Genomic DNA, 22480 nt, shown 5'->3' with positions numbered 1-22480 from the left:
TTCTCTTACCTAGCGTGTCAATATTGAGGCTACGTATCCAGAGTGACAGATCTTCCCCCCTCACCGAAGTCACGTGAGGTATTGTCCGCTTCGGGACGAGGTGTGGGCCATTGACCCGCTAAGAACCCCAGCCCTCAAGATTTTGTCCCGCAAAAAGTACCTCATGTGGACAATGAGGGGTCCGCACTCTTAAACAGTAGACACTTTCGACTGTGGTCGATATGGAACTTTTGAGACTCGACCTCCCGATGCTTGACCCACAACAGAATTATGTACTGAAAGATAGAGATTTTGTGATTTTTTTTATTATCTTTTTTTCTAAAATTATCGATTTACTGATGTTTATCTTGAACTTGAACTTGATGCATATGCACCATACTATCTTTTGCAGTGCCATCTTGCGGAGGTGAGAGAAGAAAAATTATCAGGTAGACTCACTCTATCGTGAGTAAAATATTTGATAAATTTTGATTATTTTTTTATCTCATATTTAATTATATTTTATTATAAATAATAATAAATAATTAATTAATTGATGTGCGGATCACTTATTGATTATATATATATATATATATAAATATATATATATATATATATGATAGAATCAGTCTGCCGAATAATTTTTTGGGGAGAGGGGGGAGTTGTATATTTCGTGCAAAGAAATAGTTGTTCTTCTTTCGCAACATCAAGCTGTCGAAGGAAGGGGAAAACGTCACGGTGCTTTGAAAGTTGTGCGTCTGCTTTGAGAGCAGTGCGGGGCGCAATCCAGCGTGGGGCCTAGACCGGACCGCCTATAAAAGCCTCCGCACGCCTTTCCATTTCCGCTCTTTGTAACAGCTCGGTTCAGGCGATGGCTTCCACTACTGCCTTCTCGTCTCACTCTCTCTCTTCCTCTCTTGCCCTCCGCCTCTCGAGGGCTTCCACCCTAGGGTTTCCCCGCTCCCACTCCCTCCGGGTCGAGGTCGTCCATCCCTCGCCCTTCCTCCATGGGTCGATCGCCTCCGGCGGCAGCGGAATTCTCGGAAAGATCCGTGGGTGAGCTTGGATTCGCTGCCTTTGCTGCTCTCTTCTTAAATCGTAGTTTCTTGGTTTTTTTGCGTTTCCGATGCGATTCTGTAGTGGATTCTTTTCTAGCGTTTGCGATTGGAGTGCTGTGGTTTTGTGATCGGTCGTGGTGGTGTTTCATTCCTCTTCTTGCGGTTCACTTTTCTCTTCTTGCTGGGGTTTCGCATTTGGTTTCCTGATTTTTTTTTCTTCTTAGAGGTTGCTTGCGCTGGTCGATTGTTGGCTGCTTGATCAAGAACGCTTGCCCTGATTGAAATTTCCGTGGTTCTTGATGTGGATACTAATTCGAGGAGTTGCATGTAGTTAGAATAACTTGCTCTGGCAGTTTGATTTCCTTCATGCAGCCTTTTTCATCCGTTAGTCTTTGTGTTCTACATAAAGAATCTGTGCTATGAGTTCAGTACCATGCACTTCACTTGGACTTCTTTCTTTTATTTTTTCTTTATTTCTATATATTGGGAGTAAACTCGGGTTTAATCTTTGTTTCTTGATGTGGAATCTGGGTAGGACTATATTTACGGTCGAATGGTAAAATACTTATAGCATTAGTGTTGATGCGAAGAGATGCTTGCTGACAGTGTGTTTTAGTCCGGTTTGCTCCAGTTGATCCTTGAATTCTTGATAAACAACTTGTTGCGGCCAATCCCCTCGTCGCCTAGTCGTCGAGAACAAGCACCTACAAGAGAAGTCCACACTGATCGGAGATGCCTCCGACGGGGACCCTCCGACGGTCAAGTCAGAGAGGAGATTAGGCAACAGTAGAAAAGAATCAGGAGGACTCAACGAGAGAGAGAGTGTGTGAGAACTAGAGAGAGAGAGTGAGTCAAGGGGTTTTGAAAGAACCTCCCTGCAGCACTGTTGCCTTCCCCGTTTTATAATAAAGCGCGGCGTGGTGCCGCCATTAATGGCGCAGACAACCGGAAGAGTTGTCAAATCGTCGGAGGCTGTCAGAGTCACCGCAGACTGTCAAGTCACCGTGGGCTGTCAATTCGCTAGGATTAATCTATGTCCTTGGCAGGATAATGCTCCAGGACAGCTATGTCGCACGTCCTTGTCAGGACGACGGCCCACAGCAGTTGTACGGTATTTGGGGGAGCCGACCGACCATACATCGGCATTTGGTTGCGGGACGTCGAGTGAAGACCCAGGGACACCGTCGGCTGGTCTGGCGTATTGCGGGAATCGGATATCGGTCACCACCCCCGCCTGACAGTGAGTCTGTAGAGTCGGGCTCCACCGTTCGGCTAGTCGGGAACAGAATGGGTCTGCCTAACTGACATACCTTTGGTCGGACAGTATCGACAGTCGTCGGTTGGTGCGGTCGGTAGAGTCGGGCTCTGATCAGGCAGGCCCGAAGGTGAGTCGGCGTGAAAGAGATCGGTCGGCATATCCCAACAGTTGTCCTCCCACTCCAGAGTCGGATGTCGTGCTGGCCAGCGTCTTTGCATGGACGACGGCTTCGGGCGAAAGGAGTGGATATCCATCGCATCATGCTCCGACTCTGACGATCGTACCAATGATCGGTCTGGCGTCAGACGTCCGTCCCATCGATGTCAGACGTCCCATTGGGAACAGAAACCACCGTTTCTGCCGTCTCCTCGGGAACGCAAACTGCCGTCGGTTAGTGAATCCTGAGGCACGGTTCTTCCGCCACGTGGCAGGGTGCCATTGGGCCGAACCCGTTCAAGCGGATGGAGGTGACGTGATTTGATCTGGGGCAGGTGCGTCGAATCATCGAACCGAAGGAAGGCCCAGATGCTGCCACATGTCAGAATCCGGGAGACCTTCGTTGGGCGTGCCCTCGTCCCGGCCGTCGAGGAGCACTATATATACAGGGTCACCTGCATCCAAAACTCCACTTTTCATAGTTCTATCATCGAGACTCTGGTCGAGTGGTCCTTTGTCTCAGGTAGCTGTCCCTGCCTTCCTCTTAAGAAAGTTTTCTCGAAGCCTTTGTCTTCTTGTTTTTCGCTCCCTTGGAATTTTCTTCTTTCTTTTTCTTCTTCCTTCGACCTTGGTTCTAGCGTCATGACCAGAACCTCCCCACGAGGAAGTCGGTCGAGGAACTCGACCAACGATTTTCGATCGACCTCGGAGGTGGAGGTTTCTTCACTTTCGAGGCCGAACGTCGATCGACTCAGGGAGCAGTACTGCATCCCGAAGCAGTTTCGGCTGTTCGCCCCTGGAGCCGATGGTCGGGTTAACAACCCGCCTCCGGGTCAGGTGGCTTTCTACGTCGAGGACCTCCGGGTCGGTCTTTGCTTTCTAGTTCCGAAGTTCATCCGAAACATACTGGACTATTACGGACTTTGTCCGACGCAACTGGCGCCGAACTCAGTCCGGCTGATAGTCAGTTTTGTTTTGTTGTGTCGGCTTTTGCCGACCAATCCTCATATTTTTCTCTTCCGAGCATTTTTTGTTCTCAGACCCCACCCTAAAGCCCGAGGATGGTGGTTTTTCAACCCTCGAAAGGGTCTTTCCTTCATCACCGGTCTTCCATCGTCAATCCATGGATGGAAGAACCAGTTCTTCTTTGTTTCTTCCCTACTTCCCTGGGGTTTCCTTTCCGTTGGGGGGACCCTCGGACTCAGCCGAATGAGAATAGTCGGGTGGAGGACGGGGACCGAGAGGATTTCCACCGTTTGAAGGATATCTCGGTGCCGAAGCAGAGGGAGCTTGTCACCGAGCAAGTTTTGTATGACGCCGATCTGAGCTCGGTTCCTCGTTTAGGTCTGTTTTTCTTTTTCTTTTTTTCTTTGGCTGGTGCTGATCCTCTGTTGAAATTGCAGGCATGCCGCCGAGGGTGAGGCTGACGGAAGCCAATGTTCGGCAACATGCGGTGCGGAAGAGGCCGGCGCATGGGGCCGAACCATCGCGGCCTCCCAAGAGGCCTCAGGTAGCGCTGCCGAGCGAGCCTACGGCGATGGGAGTGCAGCTCGGCTCCGAACGAGCGTCGAACCGTGAGCCGATCATCGCGCTGTCAGTGCCGACAGTGCCCACTGAAGCCCCGTCCGAGGAACGGGCGGTCGAGGGAGCAGCCCCATCCGAAGGACGGGCGGCCGAAGAAGCGGCCGAAGATGTGCCGGCAGCACAACCGGCTGAAGAGGTTCGGGCAGAGACACGTGAGCCCGAACGACCCGCGTCGGCGGCCGTCGCGGCCTCGGGAGGGACCCAGTCGGGCTCGAGCCTCCCCTATCTCTCTGACGTCATGGTCTGGGTGTCTGAACGGGGGAAGGCCCCGATGGCGTCAAACGATGACAGAAGGTCGGCTGGCTGAGGCACGTCGTCCGACGCCCAGTTTCTCGAAGGAGCGTCGGCCCTAGCCAATCATGATTTGGCCAGGAGGTTATGCCAGACGACTATCCTTCCGGCCGACCACGAGGTCATGAAGAATCAGCGGGTATCCGACATGCTTTCTTCCTTTTATCCGACTATGATTCAGGTAAGTCTCTCTCCTTCACTTTTTATTTTCGTCGTCGCTTTCTATTAGTTCGATCTTCTGACGGTCGGTCTGTTGTTTGCAGCTGATTTACAACATATCCGAGCTGGAGGCCGGATATCGGAGGTTCGGTGATCTCCGGACGGCCTGAAAAGATAAGGTCACGGCCGTCGAGGCCGAGAAGGCAATAATGGTCGATCAGCTGAAATAGTCGGTCGACCGTGAGGCCCGGCTTGAAGAGGAGATCTCCCACCTTACCGGTGCCCTGGCCGCCTCGGGGGCCAAGCTGCAGTCGGCTCACGAGGAAGCCAAACGGAAGTCCCGCACTGTTCGCCGGCTGCGTCGCGAGCGGGACAACTACGTCGATGAACTTAAAGCCGAACGCGAGCAGCTCCGGATAAGTTTGAGAAATCTCGCCAAGGCCGAGGAAAATTTGTCCTCCGCTCAAGCCGATGCAGACATAGCGAGGGCGGAGATAGAGTCGGCGAAAGAGGCTATAGGTCGGGCCATGGAGGACTTCCGCGGCTCCGACGAATATCGGGAGGAACTCTTGGAGAGCGGTTTCCTCTCGTACCGAGTGGGGTACGAGGACGCTCGGAAAGCGGTCCAGGGCCTGTACCCGGAGCTCGATCTCAGCAGCATCGTTCCCTCAGGGCCGGAGGGCCAAGACACGGAAGAGTTGGCCGACCCGTCGTCAGGAGATCATACTGCCGCGGAGGAAGTCATCCCAGAGCAGGTCACCGAAGGCGAGGCGGCTCCGAACCCCGAAGCTACTCTGGCTTGAGCGGCCGCGCCGATCGCCCCCGAACTTCTCCCGATCGAAGATGCTGACTCCGACGAGTAGTTGGAGCATCCTTTGTTTTTGTTTTTGTTTGATGTACTTGTAGTCGGGCTTCGGCCCAATTTTGTAAATTCGGTTCATACTTGAATGGAATTAATTTTTTTTTTAACTCTCTCTTACTTTATATTTCTTGAAATGAATCTTGGAATGTATGTTTCGCCGAAACGCCTTCGAGCGTATAAGTCGTAGGCCCGACGTACCTAGCTAGAATGTTCGGTAAGATCTTAGGTAACTATCCGGGACAGTTGGTAGCACGCGCCATGATAAAGGCAGAGCGAGCTCCGATTTTAGATCGGCCTCCCGGCTGTCGTATGACCCGACAGTCGAGAGTTTAAGTCGAGCGCCCGTTGCCCAGACCTGAGTTGGGCATGTTCGTCGAGTCGGGTGTTGTCCGTCCTTCGGGCGTAGCTCTTCGACCCGATTATCTTGTGGAGTTCGATAGTTGAATAGTGTCCGATGCATTTGGTTGATGACAAGTCGGTCATCCATTGCCCGATTCTTTATCGGGCGTATGCGTCGTGACGTGCGATAAACAGTGGTAAGCCGAATATCCTTTGATCGGTCGTGACCTGGTCGGTATGTCACGAACGCGATGTTGGTCGCGTTGGCGTTTTGCCTTTCTTGGCCGGAGCCAAGTCGGCAAGTTAGTCAGTCACCTTGCTCGAGAACTGGCTGCGGAAGGGGCGTGGCTTCAACTTAGGGGGTTTTTTTTTCATCGCCATCGCCGGCCTTCCACCAACGTAGATATTTCGATCGTTGTAAGAGTCCGACGCGTCGTCGGCGATTGGGCCGCAGATTTCCAATAGAATGTTGGGCCCAAGTCGTGGCGTCGGGGCTCGTACTACTAGCGAGCGCCGACGCACAGTTGGAGAGCTGAGATTCTAGACTCCGAAGTTCTGAAGCTGAGTTTGTATTCTGAACAAGGGCACACAGAGTTTACTAGTAGTACAACCTCAGATTGTCGGCATTCCAAGTCCGGGGAATGGCGCTTCCTTTTAGAGTCTCCAGTCGGTAGGCTCCCGGCCTGTAGGTGTCCACTATCTTGTAGGGTCCTTCCCAGTTCGGAGCCAATTTTTCTTAGTCTAGAGGCTTCGAAACTTCTGCCTTTCTTAAGACCAGGTCCCCAGGCCTGAAAAGCTTCGGCTTAACCTTAGCGTTGTAGTATCGGGCCACTCTCTGTCGGTAGAAAGCCATGCGGAGTTGAGCCTCGCGCCGGAGTTCGGATAGGAGGTCCAAGTCGGTTCTCCGGCACTCGGAGTTGCCCGGCTCGCGGTACTGCTCGACTCTAGTCGATGGTAACCCGATCTCGAGCAGGATCATCGCCTCCGTCCCATAGGCCAAACTGAAAGGAGATTCTTCGGTCGGGACACGGGGTGTCGTTCGGTACGCCCATAGGACGGAATTCAATTCCTCGACCCAGAGGCCTTTGGCTTCATTCAGTCAGGTCTTTAGTCCATGTAGGATAATTCGGTTGGTTACCTCGACCTCGCTGTAGGACTGTGGGTGCCCGATCGAGGTCAGCCTGTGCGTGATATGAAATCTCGCACAGAACTTCCGAAAGTCTTGGTTGTCGAATTGTCGTCCATTGTCGATAATAATAGTGTGCGGTAGCCCGAACCTGAAGATGATGGATTTCTGGATGAAGTCTTCCATCTTTCACTCGGTGATTTGTGCTAGAGGTTCGGCTTTTACCCACTTAGTGAGTAGTCGATTGTGACGACTATGAACTTCCTTTAGCCAGACGCCGGAGGGAAGGGACCGAGTATGTCGATTCTCCACTGGGCGAAGGGTCACGGGGCGACAATGGGAGTGATTTGGTTGGCTGGTCGGTGTTGTATGTTAGCGTACCTCGGACATGGTTCACACCTCTGAACCAACTCGGTCGTATCCTTTCTCATGGTGGGCCAGTAGTAACCCTGCTGTAGGACTTTGTAGGCCAAGGATTTACCCTCCAAGTGATTTTCGCAGATCCCTTCATGTACTTTTCTGAGCGCGTAGTCCGCGTCAGTCGGTCCCAAGCACCTGAGCAAGGGAAGGGAGAACGACCTTTTGTAGAGTCGGTCATCCATTATCACGTATTGGGAGGCCACCCATCGGAGTCGTTTGGCTTCTGCGGGGTCTTCAGGGCTGGTTCCGTCGGTCAGATACCGAACGATCGGATCCATCCAGCTTGGTTTGGTCGTCAGTTGCAGCACCTCTTCGGTCCTGTCGATGCTCGGTCGCTCGAGACTCTCCACCAATGTCCGACCCAAGGCGTCGTAGGCTGATGTCGCAAGCCTGGAGAGTGCATCGGCCCGAGCGTTCTCCAATCTAGGAATGTGGGAGATCTTGAAATACTTGAGGTATGCCACGAGATCTCTCATCTTCTGGAAATATTTTGTCATGGTCGGGTCTCGCACCTCGAATTTGCCTTTGACTTGCCCCACGATCAGCTGGGAGTCAGAGAAGACTCTAAGGCTGTCGATCCCGAGCTCCTTCACTACTCTCAAGCCAGCGAGGAGCGCTTCATACTCGGCTTGATTATTGGAGGCTTTGAAGTCGAACCGGAGGGCGTACTCGGTGACCACTCCCTCTGAGTTGGTGAGTAGGAACCCGGCCTCGCTCCCTCGAGCGTTGGAAGCTCCGTCAATGTGCAACACCCAGGTGGACCCGGGGTCAGGTTCGGAGATTACCGCCTCTTTGGAGCTCCCGCCTTCCGATCCTTGGTCGGTTGTCGGGCACTCCGCAATAAAGTCGGTCAAGACTTGGGCTTTCAGGATAGGTCACGGTCGGTACTGAATGTCGAACTCACTCAGCCTCACCATCCATTTCGCCAGTCGTCCCGATGTATCGGGGCGACGCAAAATTGCCCTCAGGGGCTGGTCGGTGAGGACCACGATAGCGTGCGCTTGGAAATACGGACGGAGTCGTTGTGCAGACACGATCAAGGCGAATATCATTTTCTCCGTCTTTGAGTACCGAGCTTCAGCTTCGTGGAGCATTTTGCTGGTGTAATATATGGATTGGTGAATTCGGCTCTTATTCTTCCGGACGAGCACCGAGCTAACCGCCTCTGGGAGGTTGCCAAGTAGAGGTACAGCGTTTCTCCAACTTCTGGCTTTACAAGCAGCGGTGGGGAGACCAGGTACCTTTTCAGATCCTCGAAGGTCTGTCGGCACTCGTCCGGCCAAGAGAAGTCCTTCGTCTGCCTCAGGGTTTTGAAGAACGGGAGGCATCTCTCTGCTGACCGAGAGATGAATCGGCTGAGCGCGATGATCCTTCCGTTAAGCTGCTGTACCTCCTTTTTGGTACCCGGATGCCGTATGTCGATGATTGCCTTTATCTTCTCAGGGTTAGCCTCAATTCCTCGTTGAGAAACAAGGATTTCGAGAAACTTTTCCGAAGTCACCCCAAAGGCGCACTTAGTCGGATTTAACCTCATCCGATGTCGTCGAAGAGTGCGAAAAGTTTCTTCGAGGTCTTGGACATGATCTGAAGTCTGCGCGCTCTTCACCAGCATGTCGTCCACGTACACCTCCATGTTGCGTCCGATTTGGTCTTTGAAGATCTTATTGACGAGTCGCTGGTAGGTGGCCCCGGCATTTTTCAATCCGAAGGGCATTACCCTGTAGCAGTAAAGGCCCTTGGCAGTCACGAAGGCTGTGTGCTCCTCGTCTTCGGGCGCCATCCGGATCTGATTGTATCCGGTGAAGGCGTCCATGAAGCTGAGCAGTCGATGGCCGGACGTCGCGTCTACCAGCTGGTCGATTTTCGAAAGTGGGAAGCTATCCTTCGGGCAGGCACGATTTAGGTCGGTATAGTCGATGCAGATCCTCCACCTCCCGTTGGCTTTTTTCATCATGACAACATTGGCGAGCCAATCGGGGTACGTGGTTTTCCTGATGAAGTCCACCTCGAGCAGCTTGTCCACCTCCTCGTCGATGGCCTTCTGTCTTTCGGGAGCAAAAGACCGCTTCTTCTGCGTCACCGGCCTCATTCCAGGATCGATATTGAGTCGGTGAGTCATTGTCTCCGGGGGGATGCCGGACATATTCGCTGCCGACCAAGCGAATACGTCGGTATTGGCCTTCAGCAGCTCTACCAGCTGCCGCTGATCAGGGTCGGACAATTGGGATCCGACCCAGATCACTCGTTCGGGATTCTCCGCTATCGGGATGGAAACCAGCTGTTCGGCCGGTTCGCCCCGTTCTTCCTCTCCCTGTTGGTCCAACTTGTCGGCCGTCAGGGAGTCCTTTGCTTTGTTACCTCGAGCAGAGATTTGGAAGCATCGCCGAGCGAGTTGTTGATCCCCGCGTATTTCTCCGACTCCATTTTTGGTCGGAAATCGAACCAGCAGGTGGTAGGTCGAGACTATTGCTCTGAGGGCGTTTAGTCTGGATCTTCCAAGTATGGCATTGTAGGCCGAAGGTACTTGGACGACCGCAAAGGTTAGGTGGACGGTGCTTTGTCGTGGTTTGGTTCCAGCTGTCACGAGAAGAGTAACTTTTCCTTCCATCGTGACGGCTTTCCCGGCGATATCCACCAGGGGCGTGGAGACTCTCTCGAGCCGATCAGTCGACAGTCGCATTCGGGAGAAGATCGAGTAAAACAAAACATTAGTCGAACTTCCATTATCAACAAAGATCCTTCTTACATCATAATTTGCTATTGTTGCCGAGACAACAACAGCATCGCCATAGGGAGTTTAGATTTCCCGAGCATCTTCATCTGTAAAAGTGATTACATCATCTTGGCGCAGCTTCTTCGTTGACTCCCCTCCAGCAGTCGTCCCGCGGTCCAGTCGTTTGGAGATCATGTTGATGACCCCGATCGTGGGCTGATTGTTCGCTGCCTCCTCAGTCGGTTGGGGTCGTCGATCGGGGACGGATCGAGACGGCGGTTTCCTTCAAAATTTTTCGAGGTACCCTCGGCGTATGAGGGCCTCGATTTCATCCTTGAGTTGGATGCACTGCTCGGTGTTGTGGCCGTGGCCCCGATGAAATCGGCAGTACTTTCGCCGGTCGAGGCCTTTTGCCTTCAAAGGCGGAGGCCGTCGCAGATATTCTTCCCCCTCGATCTCCATCAAAATCTACGCACGAGGAGCAGAGAGAGGAGTATAGGAGTCATACCTGGGATGCATCGGCCTCGGACTCCGCCGTCGAGGCGATCTCGAGCTCCGTCACCGAGGTGAGACCTGTTTGTCGGTCGAGGGCCTGCTAGGCTCGGTAGGAGCTCGACCTTTCCTTCGCTTCTTCTTCGGGCCCTTGGTCTCAGTCAGGCGCTGGTCGGAAGCTCCTTCGTCTGCGCGCATATATTTGTACGCACGCTCCAGCAGTTCGGCGTATGTCCGGAGGAGGGTCTTGTCCAAGGAGTATGTAAATCGGGACCTCCTTAGCCCCCTCTTCATGGCTGAAATAGCCATGTCTTCGATGAGGTCCCGAACCTCAAGCGTGACCGCATTGAATCGCGTCACGAAGTGTCGGAGTGTCTCGTTTTCTCCCTGCTTGCGGGAAAAAAGACTATCCGAGGTTCGTGGGGACTTCCGGTTGGTGCTGAAATGGGCCACGAAAGCATGTTCGAGCTGTCCGAAGGAGTGGATGCTTCCTGAGCGGAGGCCGGAGTACCAGACCCTGACGGCCTTGCGAAGTATGGCGGGAAAGCCGATGCAGAGAAGGGCATCGGTTGCCCCTTAGATCGTCATGAGAGCTTTGTAGCTCTCCAGATGGTCAACCGGGTCAGTGGAGCCGTCGTAGGGCTCCACATGAGGCATCTTGAACCGACTAGGGATCGGTTCGTCGAGCATGAGTCGGGAGAGAGATTGGGCGGTCTGGAAGTCGACGTCGTTCGAAGACTTCTGTCCATCCACCTGGAGCTGGGCAAGCCGACGGTCGATTTCCTCGAACCTACGTTCGTAGTCGTCGGTCCGTCGGTGCTGGGAGATCCCGGGGGTCGAGTCTCCCGACGAATCTGAGGGGGAGGTGGACGATGTCCGCGGCCGCTTCTCCTTCCTCGCTCGTTCCAGCTGAGAAGGAGAGGGTCGTCGGGACCGATGGGTATCATGCCGTGGCCGCCTCTCCTCCTCTCGATGGGAGTGCTGTGACAGCTGCTCCCAAGGAGGAGACAGAGACCGACGCGGGCGTCGGCGGCTGCTCCTGGAGGGCATCAGGTGTGCCGCCGGTTGTCCCACCAGTGATTGCGGCAACCGGATTGGTTGTTGTTGAAGGCTCTTGACTGCATCTGTCAGCACAGTCATCTGCCGTACGATCGCCGCGATCTGTGCCTCCGTGGTCACCACGGGATGCGGAGAGCTGGGTTCCGCCATGGAGGGTGGAGGAGAGGCCTCTTCCCGACGGGAAGAGTGCCTCGCCGATCCAGTGGCCCTCGATCGCTGAGCCCTGGTTCTTGTCAGTTCGAAAGGATTTTTTCAAGCTCTGTGGGGGCCGTGATCCCTGGCCCCCCTTCCTGGCACGCCAAACCTATTGCGGCCAATCCCCTCGTCATCTGATCGCCGAGAACGAGCACCTGCAAGAGAAGTTCACACTGACCAGAGATGCCTCCGGTGGGGACCCTCCGACGGTCAAGTCAGAGAGGAGACTAGGCAACAGTAGAAAAGAATCAGGGGGACTCAGCGAGAGAGAGAGTGTGTGAGAACTAGAGAGAGAGAGTGAGTCCAGGGGTTTTGAAAGAACCTCCCTGCAGCACTGTTGCCTTCCCCGTTTTATAGTAGAGCGTGGCGTGGTGCCGCCATTAATGGCGCAGACAACCGGGGGAGTTGTCAAATCGCCGGAGGCTGTCAGAGTCGCCGCGGACTATCAAGTCGCCGTGGGCTGTCAAATCACTAGGATTAATCTATGTCCTTGGCAGGACAATGCCCCAGGGCGGCTATGCCGCACGCCTTTGTCAGGACGGCGGCCCAAAGCAGTTGTACGGCGTTTGGGGGAGCCGACCGACCATACGTCGGTATTTGATTGCGGGACGTCGGGTGAAGTCCCAGGGACACCGTCGGCTGGTCTGGCGTATTGCGGGAATTGAACATCGGTCACCACCCCCGCCTGACAGTAAGTCGGTAGAGTTGGGCTCCACCGTTCGGCTAGTCGGGAACAGAATGGGTCCGCCCGACCGATATATCTTTGGTCGGACAGTGTCGACAGTCGTCGGTTGGTGCGGTCGGTAGAGTCGGGCTCCGGTCAGGCAGGTCCGAGGGTGAGTCGGCGTGAAAGGGATCGGTCGGCATATCCCAACACAACTAGTACACTCTTTGTTTCTCTTGATTTACTTATCTTGGTAATAAAATTGGGTTTGGCCTTTGGTTTGCCTTTTTCTTCTTGCAACCTCTTTGGTTTGGTTTGGTTGGTCGGTCTTTGTTTTCTTGATGATTTGAGCCATGACGAAATTTTTTGTTTCCCTTAATCTGGTTTTATTTCTTTCTTCTTCTTTCTTTACTTATTCTCAAGGATACGATGCTCCCCTCTGGCAGTTGGTTTGATGTGAATATATGCATATGAAATGGTTGGGTCTGCTCTGATGATCTGCTTTCCTTATTGCAGCCCTCTTTTTTTTTTTGCTTTTTTTTTTTTTCCAATTCAATTGATCTTCAAGTTCTTGCATGTTATAATATTCATTTGTGCTTTCTTTGTTTATTTATCTGATTATATTTGTATATTTGCGTGTAAGTATATGTTTTGTTTTCTTGATAGCACAAGGATCTGTATAATAGGGATATACTGTCTGTAGAATTTGACTAAATTCATAATAGTGGTAGAAAAGCAATAATTATCTGATGCCATAAATCTCAAAGTATGATTAGGTGCATTACATAAGAGATTTGTAGCAATGCAGTGGTTGATGGTTCACAATGATGGTTAAAGAAGCAGGGTAGAAAAGTGACAGTACTCTTGTTAACTGTAGTTTTCTATTCAAAAAATTGTGCAGAGGACATGGCACCACATGCTGATACATGTTGTTTTTCTTTCATCTTCTTTGTTCACTTTTTCATACATATATCTTAAATTGTGAAAAGAAAAAAAACGTATTAGGGTTGTCGTATACCTATGATATTCAATGCTAAATTTTCTTTGGTGGGAGACAAAATTTTGTGGTACCACTGATTACACGACATAGACATTTTTTTAGAAATCATCATGAAGTATATCTTAAAGTCTTTGCTCTGCAGGAATGATTCTCAGTCTTCTATCAATTCAGAAGACACAATGGGATCTTCCTCCTCGGTATGTGAAAACATCCTTCATTTGTAATGTGTCTATTAAAAACAATCTTCTCTATGAATGTTCAAACAGTTGTATTAAGTACAATTATGCTTTGGTTGGGAAAGAGCAATGCTTCTTTTAATGATCCTCTCTGCATAACATTTTGTTTTGTCCTACTTTACTAGTACGAAGTCTTGAATCTTTGTTTTGTATATGCTGACACCTGTGAGGATCATTCTACCCAGGCCTGAAAGACTATAAGTGGGTTCATAATCGCCTAAAGAAGATATGAAATTCTGGAATAAATAATTTAAAGCTATCATCATAATCTTATTTAACTTAAACTAATGCAAGCGTTTAACCAGTGCCAACTGAAAATCTGGTCTCTGAAATGAAACTAGAACTAGCATATTATGCAAATATGGTCTCCAAAACAAAACTACATTTCTTGTGCAAATGCAATATTCTTCTGTTTAAATTTATGAAATGTTGTGCAAAGTAGGTGAGCTTGGTTGGGCTATCTGCAGTTTATGTGTACTTTAAATTGGTTGCTTCCTGAAACTGTATGAAATTTTTCGGTACGATTGGATTATATTGTTTTGATGTCCACTACTTTGACAAAGTTCTTTTTGTGGCAGATGTCTGACCAAGAGAAGGATGTGGTTCCAGTGCCAATGGTACTGATTGATCAAGATTCGGACCCTGATGCAACGATCGTGCAGCTTAGTTTTGGGGACCGTCTGGGGGCACTTGTTGACACGGTGATATTACTGTTTTTCCTTTTTCTCAGTAAAAAAAATTGCACCTTATCCCAGTTTACCTTGCTGGATATATTTTCACTCTCTTGCAGTTGTTAACTTTGTGGTGTACAGAACATGGTGATCTGTAAATTTGTGTGGTGGAATCCTCTGTCATGCAGTTGTCCTCCATTCTTTTCAAAAAAGAATATCTTGTAATCTTTTACTCCTTTTTTTTCCTGGTTGATTTGTCCACTATCATTAGTAAGGTCATTGACTATTTTGTCACTCGTGGGATTCTATATAATGGCAATCTATACAGCAGAGATGTACTCTACCCATAAAAAAGGAGATTTCTTGAATTTTTCCAAATTATTTTCTTTGTTTTGTGGTCAATGAACCGATGTTACAAAATGATAATGCCTTGGACAATCTATGCTGTTGGATACTCATTCAACCATTGCCTACTGTCATAAGCATTCATCTCGATTTAGTTTGCATGAGCAAAATGCGAAGCATTTGAAGCCAATGATGCGTTGATAAAAGTTAGGCTATGGTTACATTGCACTCGGTCCCAGTATTATGCATATCCTTGAGGGTGGGTTGGTTTGTCTATTGTGCTTCTGAACATGGTTATACTTGTCATTGTGACTTACAAGACAATTAGATTATTTAATATTTTCTCTGTATATCTGGGTAACATGATACTTATCGATTGTTACAAATCTGCAGATGAAATCACTTAGAGATCTGGGCCTGGATGTGACCAAGGGAAGTGTAACAACTGAGTCTTCTGTTATAAAGAGAAAATTTTTCATTAAGCGATTGTGAGTGATATTTTGTTATGTAAGATTTTTTAGTGATTTGTTTTATAATAATCTTTTAAAAGAAGTTATGGATCTTCGCTTAGAGAACTGGGCCTGGATGTGACAAGGGAACTGTAAGAGCTGAATGTCCTATTTAAAAGGCAAAATTTTTCGTGACACACAATTGCAGGTGTTATATTTGTTATGAAAGATTCTTAGTGATTTATTTTATAATAATTTTTAAGGGTAGTTATTGATCTTCTCCATATTTATTTATTTTTTGTTTAGTTGGGTATCCTGCCTTGTTATTGAACTCAATCCTCATATCTGAAAATGTCTTAAATATTACAGTCGGTTGATGAAGGCAGTCCTCTTGTTATCTATGCACCAATATTCTATCATCTAGGTCATTTACTTGGTGCAACCAGAATATGCACTGCATTTTTAACAGATCAGCCATCCAACATCTTCAACTTCTACTGGGATTGGTGATAGTTCATTTTTGGCAAAGTAGATGTATTTTTGTGAATATCTGATGTGGAAATGAATCGATGCAACCAGAACTTGAAGCCATTGTATACACCAAGTGCCACATAATCTGCTTTTGTTGTTATACCAGCAGGCAAGTCCTAACGGACATACCATCCTTGGTCATGAGCTTATCCATTATGTTTGTAATAAGAACCATTTCTAAGAGTCGTGCAACATTGCCATATTAAAGTGTAATTGAAACTGATTGCCAATGAGGGCATTTTTTTTCTTGTCATTTCTTGTGGAAATTGAATGGTTAGAGTTTTTGTTTTTCCCCATTAATATTGTTATCTGATCATCTAGTGCGCTTCATGAACATGCTAGGGGACGGAAGGTTGATGACCCTGCAATGTTGGAAAAAATTCAGCTTACCATAATCAACAATCTTCTTGAGTACCACCCTGTATGTTCCTATTTTCATACTTGTGTGGATTTGGCATGTGCTTTAGTACTTTTTGTCCTTTAATTGCACAACCTATTTGCTTTTTCTGTAGGAATCTAGTGAGAAGCTGGCAATGGGTGAGGTTTTTGGAATAAAACCTCCACAGAAGAAGGTAACAAAGTTCATTCTGATGGTTGAATATTGTACTACATTTTGTTGAGCCAAGCTTTTTGTTGATGCGAAGAATCTACCTTTCTGTCATTTCTAAGTTCAGTGTTTGGAATTTTGTATTAGTCTGAATCTAAATATTTTACGTATCCTTCATTGGCAAAATATATTAGCTTTCTTGCTGAAGTTCTAGATCAACCAACCACTGACAATGCAAAAACATAAAGAAATTGTGAAAAGTCTACATATGAGCAGTAAAAAGTTCCTCTCACTCCATTCTGTTGTTTCTTTCATATATTGCCCAGAAAAATGGAATTGAATTTGTTAGTTAATTAAACAGAAGTAACAAAAGGTGATACTGCAACTCCTTGAGAAGCTTATTAGCATAAAAAAATTCTTATTTTCATAACTTAAGAATTGATTCTCTATTAAGCTCTATGAGGGAATTTTCTTTACTGAGAGTTTTGATGCCCTCATTGCAAATTTTCGGTTATTTGGTTCTGAGTATTGCTTTATATTTACTTCAAATAAATGCCTTAAGGTTCACACAGTATCACAATTCTTCAAGAAACTCAATCAAATTCTTCAGGTACTGTACTTTTTTTTTTTTTTGCAACTTATCAAAATATAAGCATTTCAGGAGTTAATCTCCATCTGTCTATAATAAACACCATTCCCTCTACCACAACATGGCTGGACCCATTTATTGGACACAGTTTAAATGAGTTTGCTTGCTTAGCTGGTTTATTTTAACACGTAAAGAGAATAAATAAAAGAAAAGAGAATACAATATCTGGACCAGTTCTGCTAATTAAAACTTTATGGACTGTTGAAACTGGAATATTTTTAATTGAATATTTTGGAGTATGTTGGACTTGTTATCTAACCAAACTGCAATTTAGTCAAAATTTTCTTTTCATTTTAGAACTTGTTTGGCCTATTGGCCTGGTGACCTACTTCTTCTTATCAGAAAAGGAATGGGTTTTGTGACTTTAGTATTTTCTTTTCTCCTCTATTGCATGAGAGAAGGGCATGGAAACTAATTCTTTTTATCAGTACATGCTGTGGCCCTAAGGATAATGCTTTTGCTCTTTAGAAACACTTTGCTGGGCCTAAATAAGTGCACTGTATCAGTTCAGTATCACTACTGTCAGAGGAGAAATACTTTGATGAGCTTAACAAGTGCAATATTCACTGGACGTTGCTTACAGCAAGAGTGGTTATCCTCTTTTTCAATCTTTAGAAAGAAAATTACATGCCATATAATATTCTAGTAGTTTGGTTTCTGCAACATCCAGTCATACAATATTATATATGAGCTTTTTGGATTGGTGCTATATACTTTTTGATGTGTCATATCAGTTATACAATCTTACATATCATTATTCTATTATGTCTACTTTTATCAAATGGAGGCCTTGTTGCAAAAGAGGACTGGACGTATAGATAATGGCAGGTGTATTAAGAGTGGGGATACTGTAGTTTATCAATTATCATGGCATTACATTCATGAAGCATGCAATGGGGCTGTATGCAAAATTGTTGGAACGTGCAAAAAAACATGGGTTAAGCTAAGTAAGTCATTGAATGCTCAAGCCTCAAGGCCAGGATAATCTTGATTAGGTAATCACTAAAAATTTTTGGGGAATATATGCATTATGGTTTTATTTGTAGGCAAGAGCATGCCTTTAAGGGCCATTTGAGGTAATTTGGTAGGCAATAAAGTTGCTTATGAAGGTTTCCAAATAGAGCATGAAGGGCATGTACAGAGGATCAAGTAATACAGATGGAAACACATGCTAACCTCGAAACTGGCAACCAACATATAAAACAACATTTAAAAAAAAAAAAAAACTTTGCTAGTTAGATTTTTTAAGGATTTGAAAGATGGATGTAGAAGGTTCTAATATCATGGTCTGGAATGACAAAGTGAGATGATTTGAAGGCTCAGGGACAAAAAATAACCACAATAGAACTGTGTTAGGCTGTGTAAGTAGGGATGTGAGACTAATTTAGAAATGTGATAAATGATGATAAAGTAACTGCAAACTGATTGAAGTTTTAAAATTTTATGATTTTTCGCAACGGAATACAAAGGTAAGTAACATTTCTTGCAGGAAGTTACAGATGCATTGCAATTATAATTATGTGAATATTGGATTAAAAATTTGAAATTGGTCTAGTGCAAAGTATGTTAGTCTCTGATTGCAAATCCACCTTTTGCTTCCTAAGAGATGGACTGCCATATTACAAGAGGAGCTGTAGATCCATGGTTGTTTCTTCGAGAGTTGTTCATCAGTTCATCATTTAGTTAGTGCTAACTCAAACATTTGCAAGTGAAAGTAGTCACTTAACTGACCTTGTACGTAACATTTAATCTAGTAAGACTTATTCTAGGACCTGAGTAAAATCTTTGCATTGTTTGTGTCCAAACTGTTAAAATCATGTTTGAAATGTGCATGTTGTGACAAGCATCAGAGCATTCTTGTTAGTTAAAATATAAGGCCTTTTTTTTATATTTAATACAAAGTGTTAACTAAATGTTATATTCAATACAAAGTGTTATACTAAATTTGGAGCATGTTTTCAACTACGTTTTGCGTACCAATTGGGTGCATTCCTGGACCTAAAATTATCTGTCTTGGATGGCTCTCATCTTGCATGCCATTCAAACAGAAACCTTGACCTTGATTTTTGTTATTGACAGCTTGACATTGACGTTGCAACACGTATATTTGTTGAAGATGATGGACCGAAGAGAAGGTTTGTTACTCTCTCTCTCTCTCTTTTTTTTTTTTGCGCTTGATATTATTAAGTTTGCTGTAAATTTAGGTAAAGTTCTAAACATTTAAAAAGGAGTATGCAATGTGAGGTTTTGAAGTTAGCTAAGCATTATAATATTTGAAACCTTTGCTTAATGGCAGTCAGTATGGTTTACCAATGTGGTCATTGGTTTCCATGCTCATTACAAGTCTTTTTTTTGTCATTTTATTGGTTATCTTTCTAGAAGTCATCATAGAACACACACCTTTAATTTCGCATTAGATCTACGTATTTCTTTTAGAATAATTACATATTATTTAAGAGGCATGCAAGCATTGAGATGGTCTTTTTCTCACCAAGAATTGCCATCTCGGCACTAGACCCTCTGTTGGTACCATGTTGGAACAATACACCTGGTACATGGATAGATTTGGTGTATCGAGTTCTGGTTTGATATTGGTACAGTATGGTACTTGCATGGTGTGGTATATTTCAGTACGGCAAGTTTTAGTTCTCACACTATTCTGCTGTGCAGCTTGCACACCCCACCCATTCTCCTACCCATCTTTTTTCTTTTTTTAATTATTATTTTTTTAACAGTAAAATGCCTTTCTCATTGCTTTTCCTCCATCAGGTGGTTACTGTTTCCTTAATCTGGAATTTCTCAAAATGTCTCAATCCTACCTTCTTGAACTTCTTAATACTGCTACAGCTTACTCTACATTGAGACTGCTGATCGACCTGGGCTACTGCTGGAGATAATCAATATTATAGTAGACATAAATATTGATGTGGAATCAGCTGAGATCAACACTGAAGTATATCTTCTGCTTCTTCCAATAACAACTACCCATTGCTTTTCAAGTAAAGATATATCTAGTTTATCTTAATTTACAGGGCCTGGTTGCCAAGGATAAATTCCATGTAAGCTACAGAGGTGCCGCATTGGACAACTCCTTAGTGCAGGTAAGGTTATCTCTGTATTTTCTTATCAGTTATCGTAGGTAATTGTTTTGAGTCATATGTTTTTTCAAATACCTATGCAGACAAAGCTAATTAGAAAATTTGTCTGAACAAAAGGACAGCCTTATATCTTGCACTAGCACTTCCATAATCAGTAATCTGTTTCAGAAGAAGTCCAGAACTCAATAGAGATTGTGTGAATGTGATTGTTTAATGAGTGTATGTTGAAGGAGAGTTCGTGCAAATGATGATACATGATATGATGATTCCTTGACTTAATAGATAGTACTCTAGATCCTCTTATCCAGGAAATCTATTGCGCATGCAGGCGTTGACAAACTGTTTGCGTTACTACCTTAGAAGGCCTGAAACAGAGGAAGACAGCTACTGATGCCTCATTCCAATGCAGTTCAAGACTGCACAATCGGTGTAGCTCCCCTTCCACCTTTTACAAAACTGGTTTTCTGTAATTAGAGACCACACGGCACCCCTCCTGTTACATCCTTTGCCAAAATCTGTACATAATTGGTATCTGCTCTGTGCATTGCCTAAACTGTAGGCGTGGGCTCGAGCTCTCTATTCTGAAGCGAACTGGATGCTTTTAGCCTTTGATTTTGAATGGCTTTAGGTGCAGCCGCTTCTGCATGTCAGAGCGATTCATTCTAATCAAATGTTATGAATGATGATGCTTCTTTAGTTTTGCTTATCCTCCATTTTGAGCACTTGTAATTTAGGTCTGTTGCTTTGGAGATATGATCTAGCTCAAGTCCGACCACTAGGATGAAAAATACTTAAGCTGTCACTTCTTAATTCTGCTTTTAAAATCTGAAGTTTTCATGTTCAGATGCCAACAGCCTTTCCTTTTCTGATGAAATCAAACATGCAATTATAAATATATCGTGGTAATATCTTGTCACGGAAGTGATATCCAAGCAGAATACGGGCATTTAGCAAAGCCTCAAAAACTATTGTTTCGAAAAAAAGGGCAGAAAATTGAATGATATGCCTGAATATTTATTTCATTTTCATTTGATTGATTCTTTTATATCACATAACATATTTTTCTTGATATCTCATGTTACCGATAGCAAGGATTTAGCCCTTTTAGTGGTACTTTTTTAGGGATACCGTTATGGACAAATAATCTCTTTAGCCACAGTGACTAGGACACAGTGAATGGTAGTGGTTCATTGCCAAATCAGCAGCTGATTGGCTTTGTGGGTTTCATATATGTTGATAATTGTTTGAAGTAACAAAAGGTTGAATATTGTTGCAGGAGAATTAGTTAAATCATATCATGGAATGCATGCACTAAGTGTTTGTCAGTATAACCTAGACCCATCTCATTCCTATTGTATCTCCTATTCTAGCCTTCTTCCCATATGAGGTTGGTGTGAAAACTATAAGTGACGGAAAGAAAGAAAGAAATTAGTAGATTACATTGAAATTATTTATTTCTAATGATTTGGTATATGTTAATTATAATATTAAAATAGTTGTTACGGTTTCTAGTCTCGGGCAGGCCTCATGCCAAGGACAGTTTATATTTGGAGAAAACAAAAATGTTCTGGTAGAATTGACATGTCGATTACCAGGACTAGATCATATTCAACGGAAAAGAATAAAGAAAAAGTCGATATGGTGAGTTTCAACTATTCCTGCCAGCCATGCGTCAAGATTAGTTTTTTTGTTCGGCAAAAGCTTCTAAATGACAAGTTTCTACTAGTTTCGGCTCGTTCCTACTGAGACCAGTTCATATTTTAGAAAAAATTTCTCATCACAACATATTCCAACAGGTCCTTGCATGTCGCCTAACTAGATTGGTCGTATTTGAGTAAATTTGTTATGGCGTGTTAGGATTTGACATCTCGAGATTCAGCCCATATTGAGCCCACAGCGAGGTTCGCGACGAAAAACGGAGTCCAACGAGACCAAGATCACCTGAATCGGAGCTCGGATGGAGGAGATACGAGCTTTTGAAATCGGTACCAGAATCGAGGCGGCGGAGGATCGTCGGTGACCGACGGCGGGCTGTAGCGGCGTGGCCGTAGGCGGCGGCGCACGGGACGCGCGACCTAGGCCGGCGCGGGACGCGCGACCCAGGCCCGCGCTGTGGGGGCCCGCGGCCCAGCCGGGCGCGCGGCCCAGCCGGGGGCGCGCGCGGGTCGGCCCAGGCCAGCGGCCTGCTGGCCCTCTTGCCCCGGTCCACCGTGGACCGGGCGGTCCACGGCTCGGCCTGTGGACCGCGTGGGTGTTTTCCACGCGTTTCTCGCGGTCCACGGCACTATTCCGTGGACTGGAGCGCGATCCGACGGTCCAGGAGGCTTCCGGTCTTGATCCGACGGTTCAGGGGGTTTTTGGCTTTGTTTAGGACTCCTAATCCGTGTCTAATCAAACTTAAACTCTGTTTAAGCCTTTAAAAAGGCCCGAGACGAACAGAGAAGTGGAGAGTGCTCGGGTTTCTCATCGTACAGCCGTACGAACCAGCGTGAAGAGAGAGAGAGGCGCGGGCGTACTGTGAGAGAAGGAGCAGGAGGTTCCTGGACAGCGGTCGTCAGGCTCTTCAGGGGTTCAGGGGGGTCTCCAAGAGAGAGAGAGC

At 46.5% G+C, this 22480-nt stretch overlaps 1 protein-coding gene across 2 annotated transcripts; it reads left to right on the top strand.

The window, feature by feature from the left end:
- Window positions 1–710: 710 nt before the first annotated feature.
- On the top strand, window positions 711–20686 carry LOC105033856 (ACT domain-containing protein ACR12-like). 2 transcript variants are annotated; one of them, XM_010908810.2, is made up of 10 exons: window positions 711–1035; window positions 13498–13552; window positions 14170–14292; window positions 15001–15095; window positions 15930–16008; window positions 16100–16159; window positions 18863–18918; window positions 19631–19736; window positions 19816–19884; window positions 20210–20685. In XM_010908810.2, the coding sequence occupies exons 1-10, from the start codon at window positions 851–853 to the stop codon at window positions 20270–20272; spliced, it is 891 nt and encodes a 296-aa protein (XP_010907112.1). In that variant the 5' UTR covers window positions 711–850; the 3' UTR covers window positions 20273–20685. The 2 variants fall into 2 exon arrangements, with proteins under 2 accessions (XP_010907112.1, XP_073100075.1); XM_073243974.1 differs by lacking the exon at window positions 13498–13552 and having other exon boundaries at window positions 911–1035; window positions 20210–20686.
- The last annotated feature ends 1794 nt before the right edge of the window (window positions 20687–22480 follow it).

Source organism: Elaeis guineensis, chromosome 9 (genome assembly GCF_000442705.2).
Source record: "Elaeis guineensis isolate ETL-2024a chromosome 9, EG11, whole genome shotgun sequence".
Lineage (NCBI taxonomy): Eukaryota > Viridiplantae > Streptophyta > Magnoliopsida > Arecales > Arecaceae > Elaeis > Elaeis guineensis.
The sequence above is the reverse complement of the archived record's forward strand: the minus strand, read 5'-3'. Positions and strand labels throughout refer to the sequence as shown.